The sequence below is a fragment of the Gossypium hirsutum genome, chromosome A13 (genome assembly GCF_007990345.1).
Source record: "Gossypium hirsutum isolate 1008001.06 chromosome A13, Gossypium_hirsutum_v2.1, whole genome shotgun sequence".
NCBI lineage: Eukaryota > Viridiplantae > Streptophyta > Magnoliopsida > Malvales > Malvaceae > Gossypium > Gossypium hirsutum.
Window position 1 is genome coordinate 82,902,379 of NC_053436.1, and position 15,002 is coordinate 82,917,380.

General features: G+C 33.6%; 1 protein-coding gene across 1 annotated transcript; it reads left to right on the forward strand.

The window, feature by feature from the left end:
- The first annotated feature begins 7,925 nt into the window (after positions 1-7,925).
- Positions 7,926-10,837, forward strand: LOC107895095 (cyclin-H1-1). The gene is made up of 9 exons (XM_041085020.1): positions 7,926-8,314; positions 8,415-8,599; positions 8,881-8,931; positions 9,188-9,260; positions 9,350-9,468; positions 9,567-9,640; positions 9,954-10,074; positions 10,163-10,231; positions 10,553-10,837. The coding sequence occupies exons 2-9, from the start codon at positions 8,540-8,542 to the stop codon at positions 10,565-10,567; spliced, it is 582 nt and encodes a 193-aa protein (XP_040940954.1). The 5' UTR covers positions 7,926-8,314; positions 8,415-8,539; the 3' UTR covers positions 10,568-10,837.
- Positions 10,838-15,002: the final 4,165 nt, after the last annotated feature.

Sequence of the window (15,002 nt, forward strand, 5' to 3'; positions counted from 1 at the left end):
TATTGGTGAAGTCAGTTAGAGATTTGTTGGTTTTATGCTCGATCCTAAATAATATTTTTTAATTATTTTATTTAAAAATTATATAAAAGTATAAAAAAATAAAAAAATTTACTCTTAAAATAATATTAATTATTCTTTAAAATAAGAGTATTTTGGTAACATTCATATACTTAGTATAATGTCCTCATCTATTTTGTATGCAGTATTACGTGATCAGGTCGTACTACGGAAAGACAACTTATATTTGTAGAATAACCTAAACATGTCATTAGTTTAATAAAAAATGAGCAAACTAATTGAAAGACTAATATGTGTCTGTAAAGTTTAATTAGGGAGATGCATTATCTTAAGTATCAGAGCAGATGACTCCTAGAAGATAAAGACATAGAAAATACTAACTAGATTGATAATACATTGAACTAGACCTAAGAAGAATAGATCTTAAACTGTTTATGAATTTATTCACTTATGACGTTCAAAGTGTGGCATGCTTAAATCTTGAGTGGATGACAGATTATGTATGCATAACCCGTATACTTTAATGTAAGTAAAGTCTGAGTTCAAATAGATAAGAAGCCGAAAGTTCGTGTGTTGGGTATACAACTTCTACAGTAGGTAGCGTCATTCACAATAATGGAAGTCATAACCCGAGATATGGGTAAATGGTATCCTCTCACTAGCATTACATGGTAGATGGAAAGTAAATGTGGTCACGAGTCATTCATCTTTGTGATGAATTACTTGATTACTATTTGATAGTAATTGACTCTTTATGAAGGAAGATGTAATGGTTGTCATAAGATAAAATAGGATTATATTGGGAGAGAAAATTTATCCTAAAGAGATTAAGGATATCCTATGAGGGTAACACACTTATGATAAAGTTATTGGACGAACATTGATTGAGTTGTTTTCATAATGGTATGCCATTAGGGAGAGCTTAGTCATAATACTATAGTGGAATGGCTTTGTGACGAAATGAGTTTATAAGTAATAGGCGAAAAGCTAGAACTTAATCATAAATCATTTGAGCTTCAATCATATATGTCTAATCAGTCCCTCCGCTAGCTCATTAAAACCAGAAATGAATTGCATGTTGAATCAAATGAACAAGAATGAGTAGAAATGATGAAAATGGATAAATGAGAAATCATTTGGAAATGATTATTGTTCCTCCGATAATGAATGAAAATGGAGAAATGAAATATTTTGGAAATGAATGTGGTTTTCTCCCCAATGAAAATGAAAATAACTTGAAGAATAAATTTATATTTTTTGAATTAAATGAAGTTCGAAAATGGAAATAAACCATTGAATACAGAAAAGTTAAATATGTTTTCTCATAGATTATCTTACAATAAAGTCATCTTTATTTTAACGGAATTAGAATTGTATTTAGAATATTATTTAATTGGAAATATGTTAGGAAGTTTATTTTTTGAAATAAAAGAAATAAATATCAGGTTGGATCGAATTATAATGTATTGAGTTAAAAGCCTGTGAAGTACTTTTAATTGGACTCGATATGGGAGAGGCCCAAAAGCCCCTAATGTTAAAAGGTGATATGAGTAACTCAGTCCAATTCAAAGGCCATAATAGAGATAGACTTAGTTTCCATCAAGACCCAATCACAAGATCCAAATCCAAGTAGCTAAAGTCAAAACTCAACTTATTCGTTCAAGACTTCATCACAAAAAAACAAAAAAAAAGATAAAAAGAGGTGAAGCTTCAAGACGATGAATTTTGAAGTTCAATACGGAGCAAGGATGAATTAGAAGGGACTAATTTTGTTCGTGGGCCTAAACTCTCAATCCATGATGACAAGCTCGTGTGGAGGATGTTAACAAGCTTAAGCGTTTCACTTCAAGGGCCCTAATCAATCCTACAAGCTTAGGCATTTCATATTGGGTTCGTGTTTTAGACTTAATTTTTATTATATATTAACCCAATATTGTATTTACCAGCTCTTATTTTTTTATTATTCTAATTTTTTTGTAATTATTAAGTATTTTAAGTTATTTAGGAGTTTTATGTCAACAAGAAAATTTAGTTTAAAACTACTTGTTTAGGTTAATTAGAGTTCTAGTATACTTAAGAGTTTTATTTAGATTTATTTAGTTATTTTATATAAAAGCATTTGCATTGTACACAAGGGAGGAATTCATTCATTATTCACTTTGTGATTATAAAATTCTCTTTGAGTTTTCTATTTAAGAATTTCTCGAGTTTTCTTTTAAAAGAGTTTTAGCAATCTTTTCAGGTTATAGGGATCATCTTCAAGCTTTTTTTACTAAGTTTTCTTTCATGGAGCAAAAATTAAAGTCGATTGAACGGGGTTGTCGATTCATTGGGTTCTCAAGGCTCCTTAGGACTTCTACACATCATCTTCATCTTTTCTATGTAACACCTTGATTTCGGGGTTAGAAGTTTTGAGTTTGTAGGTAGGGTTAGTGGCTAGGTCGAACAATTGTGTTTGTTTTCGTGTTTTAGTGTCAGAATGAGCCTACTGGTTCAGTGGTTATGAGTATGGTAGGTTGCCTTTAGGTCTTGTGTTCGGTTCTTTACGAGTGTTTTAGATATTTATGTGTTTTTGCTTTTATTTTATTTTATTTATTTATTAGTTTTACGGTAATTAGTGAATTAAAAAATTAAAGCATGTTCTTTTCTCCCTCTCTAGCACTTTTGTTTTCTTTTTGTCTTCTCCTCATTTTCCCTTTTGTTTTTTCTTAGTGGTTTTGCTTTTGGGAATCATTGTAGTTTGTTCTTCTTGCTTTTTTCAATTCCATATATCATTGTCCTCGCCTTTCTGTCTAATAGGATTTGAATCGGGTAAGTGTTGTCTTTTGGTATATTTTTGTTGTGACTTTTAAATTAAATTAGTTGAATTCTTAGATTAGTTTGTTTGTGGAATTGAGATTTCAATTAGGTAGAAGGTGACGTTCAATCCTTTCGAGAGCTTTGGTTTGTGAAATAAAGTGTGTGTTCAGAAACTTTTCTGTTCCTTTATTGAATTGCTGCTTAGGTTTTGCGAAATTCAACAATTTCTATGTGTTTCCTCAATTTACCAATAGAGGTGTTGTTTGGGTTTTGATTTATTGTTGAATCATAGGAAATTCTGTAATTTCTGGTATATTTTTGAGTTTAAGCAACTAGGGGTCAGTTTGGTGGTGAATTACATGATTTTCTGGCTATTTCGGTGTGGTTTCGTGACCATATGGGTGGCCACATGAGTGTATGCTACACCCAGGCGGTTCACACAGCCGTGTGATATTGGGAAATTAAGATTTTAGGGCAATTTTGGTGTCATATGACTGTGTGGCTGAATTTGGGAATTTTAGTTTATAATCACACGGGCGTGTGAGACTTTCACATGGCTGTGTTTGCCTTGCACCTTATTTTAGCAATTTCAGATAGAGAGTTACACGAGTTGTTCACACGGTCATGTCTCTAGGTCACACAGGCATGTGTCATAACCACACGGCCGTGTGCCTCCTTCACATGGGCGTGTAGGCCTCCACATGGCCTAGGTACTTCCACACTATCGGGGCACACGATCATGTGGCCCTGTTTTACAAATTTTCATTTTGTGTCAGATTTTGACTTGTTTGTGTTATTGTGTGTTCCAAACCTCATCTAGGCTTTAGTAAGGGAGGTTGGGACTTTGTTTCGGCCCAGACTTATCCATTATTTATAATCATAACATTGATTTATTGATTTGTTTAGGTGTTAAATGATGTTACTAAGCAATTAAGTATCGTCATAACTGTTTCTAACTTTGGTTGAATGCATATGTGCACCTCTGTTTTGTTTGACTGTTGTGTGACTATCTGTAAGCTGTGTACATTGAGCATATGCATGAAAATTTGAGTTTTTGGTTGTAAAGAAAAGGAAGCCTGATCCGGCAGTTTAACTACATTACTTATTAGCGGTAATACCGCAGTATATACATATAGCAGCTCAGCTGCATATTGCCATCAGAGTGGCTTAGTTCCACATTATGGTGTGTAGGGTGGATGAGCCTTTTAAGGTTCTATGTGGTGTACAGGGTGGATGGGCTTGATATAGCTCATACGTGGTGTGTAGGTGTGACAGCCCTAAATTGACCCTAGTCGGGAAATGGTTTGGGACCGCTAAACCGAGTCACTGAAGTATTTGAATGTGATATTTATTGTCTATAATATGTGAATATGAATGTGTGAAAGTTTTAAGCTTCGATTTAGTCGATTGCATGTGAATTTAGTTAATAGGACTTATGTGAGAAAATTTAGAAATGTGCTAGGCAAATGTAAGTGGCCTATTAATGCATGTTATAAGAATGAAGGCTTTGCATGTCAAATATCCATTTATTTTTAGTAGCGGCCGGCCATGGATGGGTCTTAGATGATAATATGAATTTCCTATTAGCATTATGGGTTTAGAAAATAAAATAGTGAATTAAGAATGATAAAAAATGAGGTGAGTGGGAGGAGAAACCAAAGTTGTCCCCCCTTACTCCCCATTGCCGTGACTAGACAAAGAAAAGAAAAAAAAATGTTCATCCTTGGCCGAAAATTCTAAGGAGGAAGGAAGAAGAAAGGTTGAAGAGGTTCGACCATGCAGGTAACTAGGCTAAGGTATGTTTGATGTTGCTCCATGAGATTCATGTATATTTTTAGTTGTTAGCTTGAGTTCTACCTAGCCCATGGTTTAAATCTTTGCTATGTGAGGGAGATGATACTCGGCCATGGGTGTTGTCTTCTTGGTTGGTGTGATGTTGTGTTGATGAGGTATGAAGATGATAGAGTTTGAGTGCTCAACAAAGAGGATTGGATGTGAGTGTGTGTGAGAAATTGAAAAAAGTAGGCCTTAGCAACTTCATGAAGCATTCGGCCATGTAGGAAGTGGAAGAGAAATATAGTTGTTGTTCATGTTAGATGAAGTAGAGAAGTTGTGTGCTAAGGCCGAATGTGACTTTGAATATTATTGAGTAATGTATGTGTTTTGAATTGATGGAATGGAGAGGATGCTCTAATTTTGTTATGAACAATTATATGTTAAATTAAGGGTTGCTAAGTTAGCTATTATGGTGAAGTGCAAATGTTAGTATTTGATTACTAGTGTATATAGGTGTTTTAGCCGAGCTTTGAACTTGAAACAAAATGGTAATTAGTCAATACAAGTGACCATATTTGTAGAATGTATTAAGCATATAATCGGCCTCAACATAGCCATGCATATTCGGCCACATGAGGTAGATTGAGGTTGCATGTATTCGGTTAGAGGCAAGCATATTGATGCTTTTATCTTGGCTTAGATAATCGGCTAAAAGAGAATGTGGGCTAATATGTTGAGTTGATTCATGATTTCATATATATGTGACTCTAATGTCTAATGTATATATGGGTTAAGTACCTTGAGTTTCTCTTTTTGATGTTCAAATGATTAAATCAATTTATTTGTTAAATTAAGCTCAAGAGCAAAGGGGAAATAAATCCGATAAAGGGAAGGAAAAAGTGATCGAATAGCAATCGAAATCGTTCGACAACATCCGAGGTAAGTTTTCGAGTAAGGAAACTTAGTTTACGATTTGATTAAGTCATGACGTATAATCATAACAATTATACGGTGATATAATGATTCTACTTGAATTGTATGTTGAGTTAATTAGTCTATACGTATGATAAGTAGCCGTATGTGCATAGAAATCATGTCATGAAACAAACCGAATCATGCTATTCGTATGTGGCTATTGAGCTGAAAATGGGAATGCTTAATAATTGATTTGTGTTTGAATTCTAGTTATGAAAATGAAATAAAGATGTGTCATGATTTACTGATATGTGAATGAATATTTTGATGCTAACGAGGTTAAGTCCAGAAGACATTTGTGCTAGTGATTAATTCTGGGCTAAGTCCCGAAGGCATTTGTGCGAGTTACTAATTCCGGGCTAAGTCCCGAAGGCATTTGTGCGAGTTACTAGTTCTGGGCTAAGTCCCGAAGGCATTTGTGCGAGTTACTATATCCGGGCTAAGTCCCGAAGGCATTTGTGCTAGTGGCCATATCCAGGCTAAGACCCGACGGCCTTGTGCGAGTGGTTATATCCGGCTAAATCCCGAAGATAATTGGGTTTGGGAATGAGCGATCTTGCTGTAATAATTTCAATTAATACGCTCGTAAAATCCCAGCGATGAGGTATGTTTCGTATGTGCATTGAGATAATTGATTCCTTCTAAATAGTATTTGCTCAATCGATTAACAAGCCTCCGGCTTTTAGTCAAGTTGATTTCTTATGTATGAATATAAGGGTTGGAAATGTGAAGTAGGTATGATTGTGAGAATATGTGTATATGAAGTTATTCGTTTCGTCGTATGAATGCTATACTTCAGTTGTGCATGATTTTCATTGCTCAAAACTTACTAAGCATTAAATGCTTACTCCGTTTCTTTGATTCTCTATTTTATAGATTTTGGTTCGTCAGCTATCGGACTCGGGATTGTCGAAGTCGAAGTTGCCCACACTATCAAAGCCCTTTTGGTACACTTTTGGTTGAACTCTGAAAATGGCATGTATAGGACTGCCCTTGTGTTATTAGTCAAGTACTTTGGTGTTGTATATATTTGGATAGCCATGCGAAAATGGCTTATATATTTTAAGCATAGTGTTATAATCATTTTGTATGTATATGGTTATTGAGAGGTGTGGATATGCTTGGCAATGATTGGCTATTGGAATGGTTAATCATGATCATAATTTGTGCTATATATGCCAAAGGGCTAGTTGAATCATGGAAACTATGGAATAGGTAAAGTCTACCTTAAAGGCAGATGCTGAAAGCAGCAGTGGCATAAATTTGAAAAATCACTAAAAATAGTGGGAATAGAATTAAATAGTGAATAAATTATGTAATCGAACCTTGATGAACCTACTTTCATACGGAAGAAACGAAAATATCATATGAGTTGTATTTTAAGGGATATTTAAGTTTTCGTGGAACAGGGCCAGAGCGATTTATGGATCCCCTGATCTGACTTTGGAAATTCACTATAAATTAACAAGAGATAATTAGAGGTCATGCCATATATGTATAGATTCCTTTTTGAGTCTAGTTTCGTTAGAAACAAACGGCATAAGTATTGAAGCCCTGTACAGGGAGATATATAAGTCGTAATGCATGAAGGTCAGAGCAGTCGAACCCTGAAACAGGAGAGACTTTAACTAATAAACTGCACTAATTGGCTCGACCAAAAATTCTAGAAAAACATTTGTAGATGGAAATATGAGTCTAGTTTCAGGAAAAATTTACGGAACTTGTTTTCGAATTTTGGAACTCAAGATATGATTTTTAAGGTGACAGTGATGCAGTTAGCCAGCTTGTCTGGAAATTTTAAATGAACTGTGTTTTACAATGAAATAAGTCGGTTAGCACCTCGTGTTCGACTCCGGAAACGGTATTGGGTATGGGGTGTTACAGTAGGATGGTCGAAGTGGTGTTTGGATGGTTGGGGTGGGTTTTATACTCTTGCATTCATTTCACATTTGGTCAAGTTTGCTATATGATTGTGAGATTAACTGCATATGGATCGATATGTTTCTGTACTAATGCGATTGGGTACATAAGTGTTTAGAATGTTAATATAGATGCATTCAATTTTTTGTTGATAACTATTCATATATCAGACTGACGTTGAGGTATTTGCATGTGATTTGTAAACATATCCTACATTGGAATATTGTGTTGTGTCACTCGGTCATTTGGTCTTCGGTTATGTTTCAAACTCACACTGAGCTCACGTAGCTCACCCTTTAGTTTTCCCCTTTCAGGTACTCTCGTGTTCTGTAGTCGGGACTTAGCGGCTGGAGGTCCCAGACGGATAAGTTTCGAGTTAGCTAAATGAAGTGTTTCGTTTAAATTCATAGTTTTCAAACTGTTTTGGACTATAACACTGTGTTTGGTTCGCCGTATTACCCAATCCATTACGCCCCGATTACGTGTGTATTACATTACGCCCCTATTCCGGCGTTTGGTTCGCTGTAATAGGTATTACGCGCGTAATCGGTTACGCCCCTAATCCCCAAATTCCCGTGTTTTCCAATCCCTTCCCTTTTCGCTGTATTAGCTATTACTTCCGGCCTCCCTCCCCATCTCCCTGTTTTACCCTCCCTCCCTACCCGACCCTCTCCTCTTCCGTGCATGAACCTCTTCCCTCACCGTTAAATTCCTTTTATATTTTAGAGCCCCCCACAAAGTAGAGTCGCCGTCCTTTCTCTTCATCTGGATTGAACAGCTACGAAAGATCTACCACTAATTTCCCTTCTTTGATCCTCTCAATCAAGTAATTCTCAAATTATTTTCCTACTGTTTTTGGGTTTTTTTAACCCTCTGTTTCATTCAGTCTTTTGTTAATTCCTTAATTTTCCATATATGATTATCAGGTGATGATAAACACTGTGAATTTAAAATTTGGGGAGATGTGAGTGTGTTGAGTGGCTGGAGAAATTATTTTGCGTAGCTGCGATCGAATTGCTGAGTCAGGGGCTACCGAGTTACTGAGTTCTTCATGGCTGATTTTCATACATCGACTCATAGAGCTAACTGGATCTTCTCGCCTCAAGAACTGGTAAATAATATGAAAGAAAAAAAGAGAAATTTCATTGTTTCTTAAATGTGAGGAAAAAACCAATTGTTTTTCTTTGCAATGTTTTTCCGTTTCCACTGTTTATATTGATTACAAGCTGCTGGTGTTAATGTTTTTTGCTTAATTTTCTTCATGGATGCTTTATTGATGTAAGAAGAGATTGAAAAGATAGAAAAGTAGGAATTGCAATTAATTGAGAACTTTCTCAAGTTTAAATTAGGTTCTTTTGTGTTTTGTTTTTATTTTTTTTTTTGCTGATATAGGTTGAGAAATACAAGGCTGCAAATCAAAGAGCAATACAAGCACTGGAGAAGGTATGACAGAGTCCTTTCTTTTCAGTTTTGTATGTATGTCTATATGCGCGAGCTTGAGTGTGTGTTTGCATAGTGTACCTTCGGATTATCGTTTTAGTAGATTAGATGAAATTGGTGTTGAACTCCCTTCTTTACTTCCCATTAGAAGCATTTAAATGTTGTCAGTTGCAAACCACCATTATTGAAACCATTCCTAGTGGAAATTTTCTTTCTGGTGTTCATTTTATTGAAGCTGACTTGCTGATTTATTCTGAAGTATGGGACAACACAAATGGAAGTAGACGCTGATGGTTCACTATCATACCCTGAACCTATTGCAAGAGATAATGGTAAATGAAATTTTCTTTTACTTTTTAGTTCTATTGTGAGGTGCTAGGTCATCGAGCGTACCATGTAATATTTTGATTGTTCATGTCAGCTGACAAGCATTCTCGTCCAAAACCTCTTAACATTGAAGAAGAACAGTTCATGCGAGTGTTTTATGAGAACAAACTTCGAGAAGTTTGTAGTGCATTCTACTTTCCTAATAAAATTCAGGTACTTACTACCTTTTTTTTTTTTTGGATAATGGTCATACTATAAATAAATATGAGGCCATGATCAATGTGATTCTGTTTGTGGTTCATGTTTTGCAGGCAACTGCTCTAATTTATTTCAAAAGGTTTTACCTGCAATGGTCGGTCATGGAACATCATCCAAAACATATAATGTACGAGTCTTCTACATCTCTTTCAGATACAAGCTCCAATGCCCTTTATCTCTGCATGTAATATGCTGGATGAGTCATTCTGATTTGCGCTTAAGAGTATGTTAGAAAAATGCATCATGTGCTATTTTAAAAATGTATGAAAATATCAGGTAAGCAACATACTGTTTGGAATTTGTATATTGTCCCTGACTTTGTCATTTCGTATGTGGTGGTGGAAGAAATGTTACTTTGACTGATAATCACCATTGAATACTAAACTTTCTTTAGAGAATAATGTAATTGTTAAATTGGAAAAGTTTCTTTATAACTCTAGGTTAACCTGTGTGTATGCGGCCTGTAAGATAGAAGAAAATCATGTGTCAGCAGAGGAGCTTGGTAAGGGGATTTCACAGGATCATCAAATGATTCTCAATTACGAGATGATAGTGTCTCAGGTATGGCTACTGTTCTCCTTCCTTTTTCTTTTAGTCTTGCTTTTTTCTTTTGCTTGTGCTTCTCAAAAGTACATAACTGGATTTGCAGAGTCTGGAATTTGATCTCATTGTTTATGCACCCTATCGTTCAGTTGAAGGTTTTGTCAATGACATGGAGGTGGGTTTGGTTACTGATTATCCTTTTGTTCTTCCTTCTATAGTTGTAAAATATATTTACAAGTAAATCTTAAGTTGTTATTTGGGGTAATCATTTGTTTTCCCTTGTCGTGTTATTATTATTTTTCTATGTCGTATTGCATTTTTATATAGTTTGTAACACGATAAATCCATGATAGATTTTGGCATGTTCGTGCATACATGTTGTGTTCCAGTAGTTGAACTTCAGTCCGTAACATAGGCTGCCTCTTGGTTTATTCTGTTTCTCAAACATTTTGCATTGCATGAATTAATAACTTGTGTGTGAAATTATGATTTACAGAAGCTTCACCTGTAGTACATGAAGAGACAGGTCCATCAGAGGCAAATCTCTTCTCAGGCAAATATATACTAGATCCAAATCAAGCTCCGAGAAAGCAAGTAAAACCGGTCGCTCGACTTCAGAAGATTCTCAAGTTCAGATTGTTACTCGACGAGGATGTTCAAGTCGAAACAAATTCCCAAAATAATTCAATTTTGTAAACTAGCAAACTCAAAATTTGTAGTTAAATGTTGATCCTTAACTTTGAAAGTAATTTAATGAAATTTTGAAAGTAATTTAATGAAATTCAAGCTTAGTTGTGCTCTGAGGAAGAGTCCATATTTTTAAGCGGTGGATCTTGTATATAAACTATTTCAGCAGATTGCAAATTATAATGCAGCAAATGTAACTTTTTAGTAATGAAGGTGTGATTGATCCGAATTATTTTAAATTGTATAAATTCATATAAGAAAATTTATTATTAAGAATTTTATGAAATTATATATTATTATTAAATTATATGTAATAATAATTATTTTAAATTATACAAATTCATATAAGATAATTTATTAGTTATAATTATTTTAAATTTTATTAAATCATATATTTTAATTAAAATATATTTAATATTAATTATTTCAAATTATCTTTTATAATATCATATATTATGATTTGAGTAAATTCATATAAGATAATCAATTATTAAGAATTTTATTAAAATATATATTTTAATTAAAATATATTAAATAATAATTATGTTTAAATATGATTAAATTATTTATTTTTGATAATAAATAATCTTATTAAAATTTAAATAACAATAACAATAATCATTTACCAAAACAAATTTATGCTAAGGGTATTCTGGTCATTTTAGTTTTCTCCATTATGCTATTACACCTCTATTACATTCAACCAAACACAGTTTTACTATTACGCCTCTATTCCATTACATTCAACCAAACAGTTGATTTGCTATTACACCTCTATTCCATTACACCTCTAATCCAATACACCTCTAATCCAATACACCTCTAATCCAATACAGCGAACCAAACGTGCTCTAAGTATTTATAGGGATTGTGGTATAAGTCTATTTTAGGTTTTTGTAGATGGTTATTTTGGATTGAATTTCAGAAACTGCGAATTTATATTTCCGAATGTTATTTTTATGTAGCTAAATTCTCTATTTTGAAACCCAAATAGTTAAACGATTTAGTTCGAATGTAGCGAACTGTATTTGAAATGAGATTTTAACATTCCGTTCGTAAAATTGCTTTAGATCACTTTGGTGATTAATATAACCTTTGAGATCCGGGCAAAACTTCTAGGCTGGGTTTTGGGGTGTTACATTCCATCTATCTGTATTAGTTTTCTCTTTATTCTAGTTTGTTCCTATTTAATTATTCAAATCATTGATCTATTTGGTTGTTTTTTTTTCTATCTTAATTATCGAATTTTAATTACTTCTTTTAAAATTTAAAATTTTATATTTGACTTGGATTTTTTTGCGTTTCAGTTTGTGTCAAAATCCAAGTTTCTTTCCGAATGTCTAGAGCCCTAATTCAAATTTGCAACTTGGACAAACTTACGATCCTCTTTTGAATCCTTTCTTTATCATTTAGAATCATATTCTTGGGCGTTTTAGGTGTTCTTTATATTCTAGTAAATTGATTTCCAGCAAACATCATCAAAATATTCTTTTTACCTAGAAAGTTCTTGGGAAAAAATATTTTTCAGTGGGTAAATATTTTTTAAACGATCTAAAATTTTACATACTGATTCTTGACATTATTTTAGAATATTAAAAAAAAATTCCCACACAAAAGTGATCGAACAAGTGAAAGAAATACAAAAATAAAAAAATAAAAAATATTTCGTGGGTTGAATTTCATGTCGAAGTTTTTAAGATCAAATCTACATTATTTGAGGAGGTTCTAGTTTAAAATTTGTGGTTTTTGGAAATTGGGAACACATCGAACAAAGTTTATCAAGTTGTTTTCCAATTTTTTTTTGTTTTTCGGGTTTCAGGGATTTTCATTGACTCTTAGCCTTAGGTTCTCATTTGTTTTTACTTTTTATTGTTCCATTAACCATTCTAAAACTTTATTATTTCTTGTGTTAGTAGGTTAAAGCACGTTGCACATTCCTTCCTTCATGCAAAATAATTCTTTTGTGTCTAGCCGATTTTGGACTCTTAATGCTACTAGGTTTGGTTTGTTAGTTTGATTCTAATACATTCTAATTAATTGATACAAACACTTTTAAAAGACTCACAAGATTAATTCTTACCTCATTTAGAATTTAATTTTATTTTTGAGTGCATAAGGTGAGGTTTGCTTAATTTTTCTTTTGACTGTTGTGTTTTTTTTCAGGCTTTCACAATGACTCGTGACACTCGTAACTGTAAAAATCATGATAAGACACAATCTAGCAAAAAATTACAAGATGTTACATATGAGAATATTGTGGGGATGGTAAATTATCAACATCAACAATTGATGAGACTTTGGGTACTCATGATGGAGAAAATGAATAGTCTCGTACTTGTTCTAATATTGGTAGATGAGGATATCGTCACATTGATGAGACTTTGGGTACTCATGATCGTGGCCAGACTTCTGTAGCTAAACCAAAGTTCAACATTCTACCATTCTGAAGGAAGAATGATCAGATGCATATTGTGATTGGAAGGCTAAAATTAAGATCATGTTCCGTTATTATAGATGTTTTGAGGAGGAGAAAGTTCCATTGACTACATTGGAATTTTAAGATTATGCATTGATTTGGTGGACTCAACTTGTGTTGAACTGCCAAATGAATCATGAATGAGATGTTGATTCATGGGAAAAATTGAAATAAACCATGAGAAAATGTTTTGTCCTACCTCACTATTATAAGGATATTAAACGGAAACTTCAACGCCTTGTTTAATGTAATCAATCTGTTGATGAGTACTTTAAGAAGATGAAGATGGTTATGTAAAGAGCAAATGTATGAGAAGATGAAGAGACTACTATGGTTCAATTTATAGATGGATTGAACATTTCGATAGCCAATGCTCTTAATCTTCAAGCCTACATTGATATTGAGGAGACGGTACACAAGACAATTGAGATTGAGCAGCAGTTTCAATAACGTCAAGCTCATCCATTTGGTGCATCAAAATATTATACAGGTATGAGTTCTAATTCTACTTTCAAGAATTTGAAACCTCTTTATTCTACTAATAAGTTGCTGCCAAAATGTGATGAGACTAAACCTTTTGAGTGGAAAAGTGGGGCTCTTACAAAACCTTCTTCTACATCTTCTAAGTAGCCAACTTTTACTAATTTTCAACAAAATAACATATAGCTCGTGAAATTGAATGTTTTAAGTGCAAAGAGCGAGGGCACTTTAGTTGTGATTGTGCCAACACAATACTTTTTTTGATGAAAGGATATGGTGAGTATACCTTTGGTTTAGAAAAAAAAAACTGATCCATATATGATTGAATTAATTGATGATGTCAATGATGGAGGTGAGTTTTATGGTGAAAAAGAGTTGGTAGAACCATCAATAGAGGGAGATGATTTCTATTATCTAGTTGTGAGGTGCACCATCAACATCCAATTAAGGGATGAGCATGATCTTCAAAGGACCAATATATTGCATTCAAAGTGTTTTATTAAAGGTAAACTTTACATATTTATTATTGGTAATGGAAGTTGTGCTAACGTTGTGAGCAGCTACCTTGTGGACTCTCTTACTTTGCCATGTAGCAAACACCTTAAGCCATACCATTTTCAATGGATTAACGAAGGTTAGGAGGTACATGTGGTAAAACAGTCCTTAATCACTTTTAAACTGGGGAATTAAATTGATGACATTTGGTGTAATGTCATTCCAATGCATGTCGCACTCTTGTTATTTGGTAGACCATGGCAGTACGATTGTGATGTTATTCACCATGGTAAATTGAATCGATATTCCATTGTTTTCCATAGGAAGAAGTACACTTTGGCCCTTTTGAATCTGAAAGATGTTTACAAAGATCAAATTCTATAAAGGGGTTATGGGAAGTGAGACACAAAATTCAAAAAAGGCTAAGAGAAAAGTGGCATCTAGTGAAAATAGTCAAATTAATGATTGCCCAATGGTAAGTGCATAGTCTTGTGAGAAAAAAAAGAGTGGTTCAAAATCTTTATGTGAGTGAAAAAGATATGTGACAAGCCTTTCTCACTAAATAACCTTGCATCCTTGTCTGATTTAGGTAAAATTGTTTATCTTTGACTAATCTTAACGATTCTTTGTCTAGTGTTTTTGTGTCTCTTTTGTAGGAATATAAAAATATTTTTTATGAGGCACTTAAAGGATTGCCACCTTTGAGGGGTACTGAACATCAAATTGGCTTAGTACCTAGGTCAACAATTCCAAATTGACTAGCTTATCGAAGCAATCTCAAGAAGACAAATGAGTTGCAAAAGCAAGT

Coding starts and splice junctions, on each gene's coding strand:
- LOC107895095 (XM_041085020.1), top strand. CDS start 8,540: ATGGCTGATTTTCATACATCGACTCATAGAGCTAACTGGATCTTCTCG. Junction 8,932..9,187: donor CAATACAAGCACTGGAGAAG/GTATGACAGAGT, acceptor TTTATTCTGAAG/TATGGGACAACACAAATGGA. Junction 10,075..10,162: donor ACGAGATGATAGTGTCTCAG/GTATGGCTACTG, acceptor CTGGATTTGCAG/AGTCTGGAATTTGATCTCAT.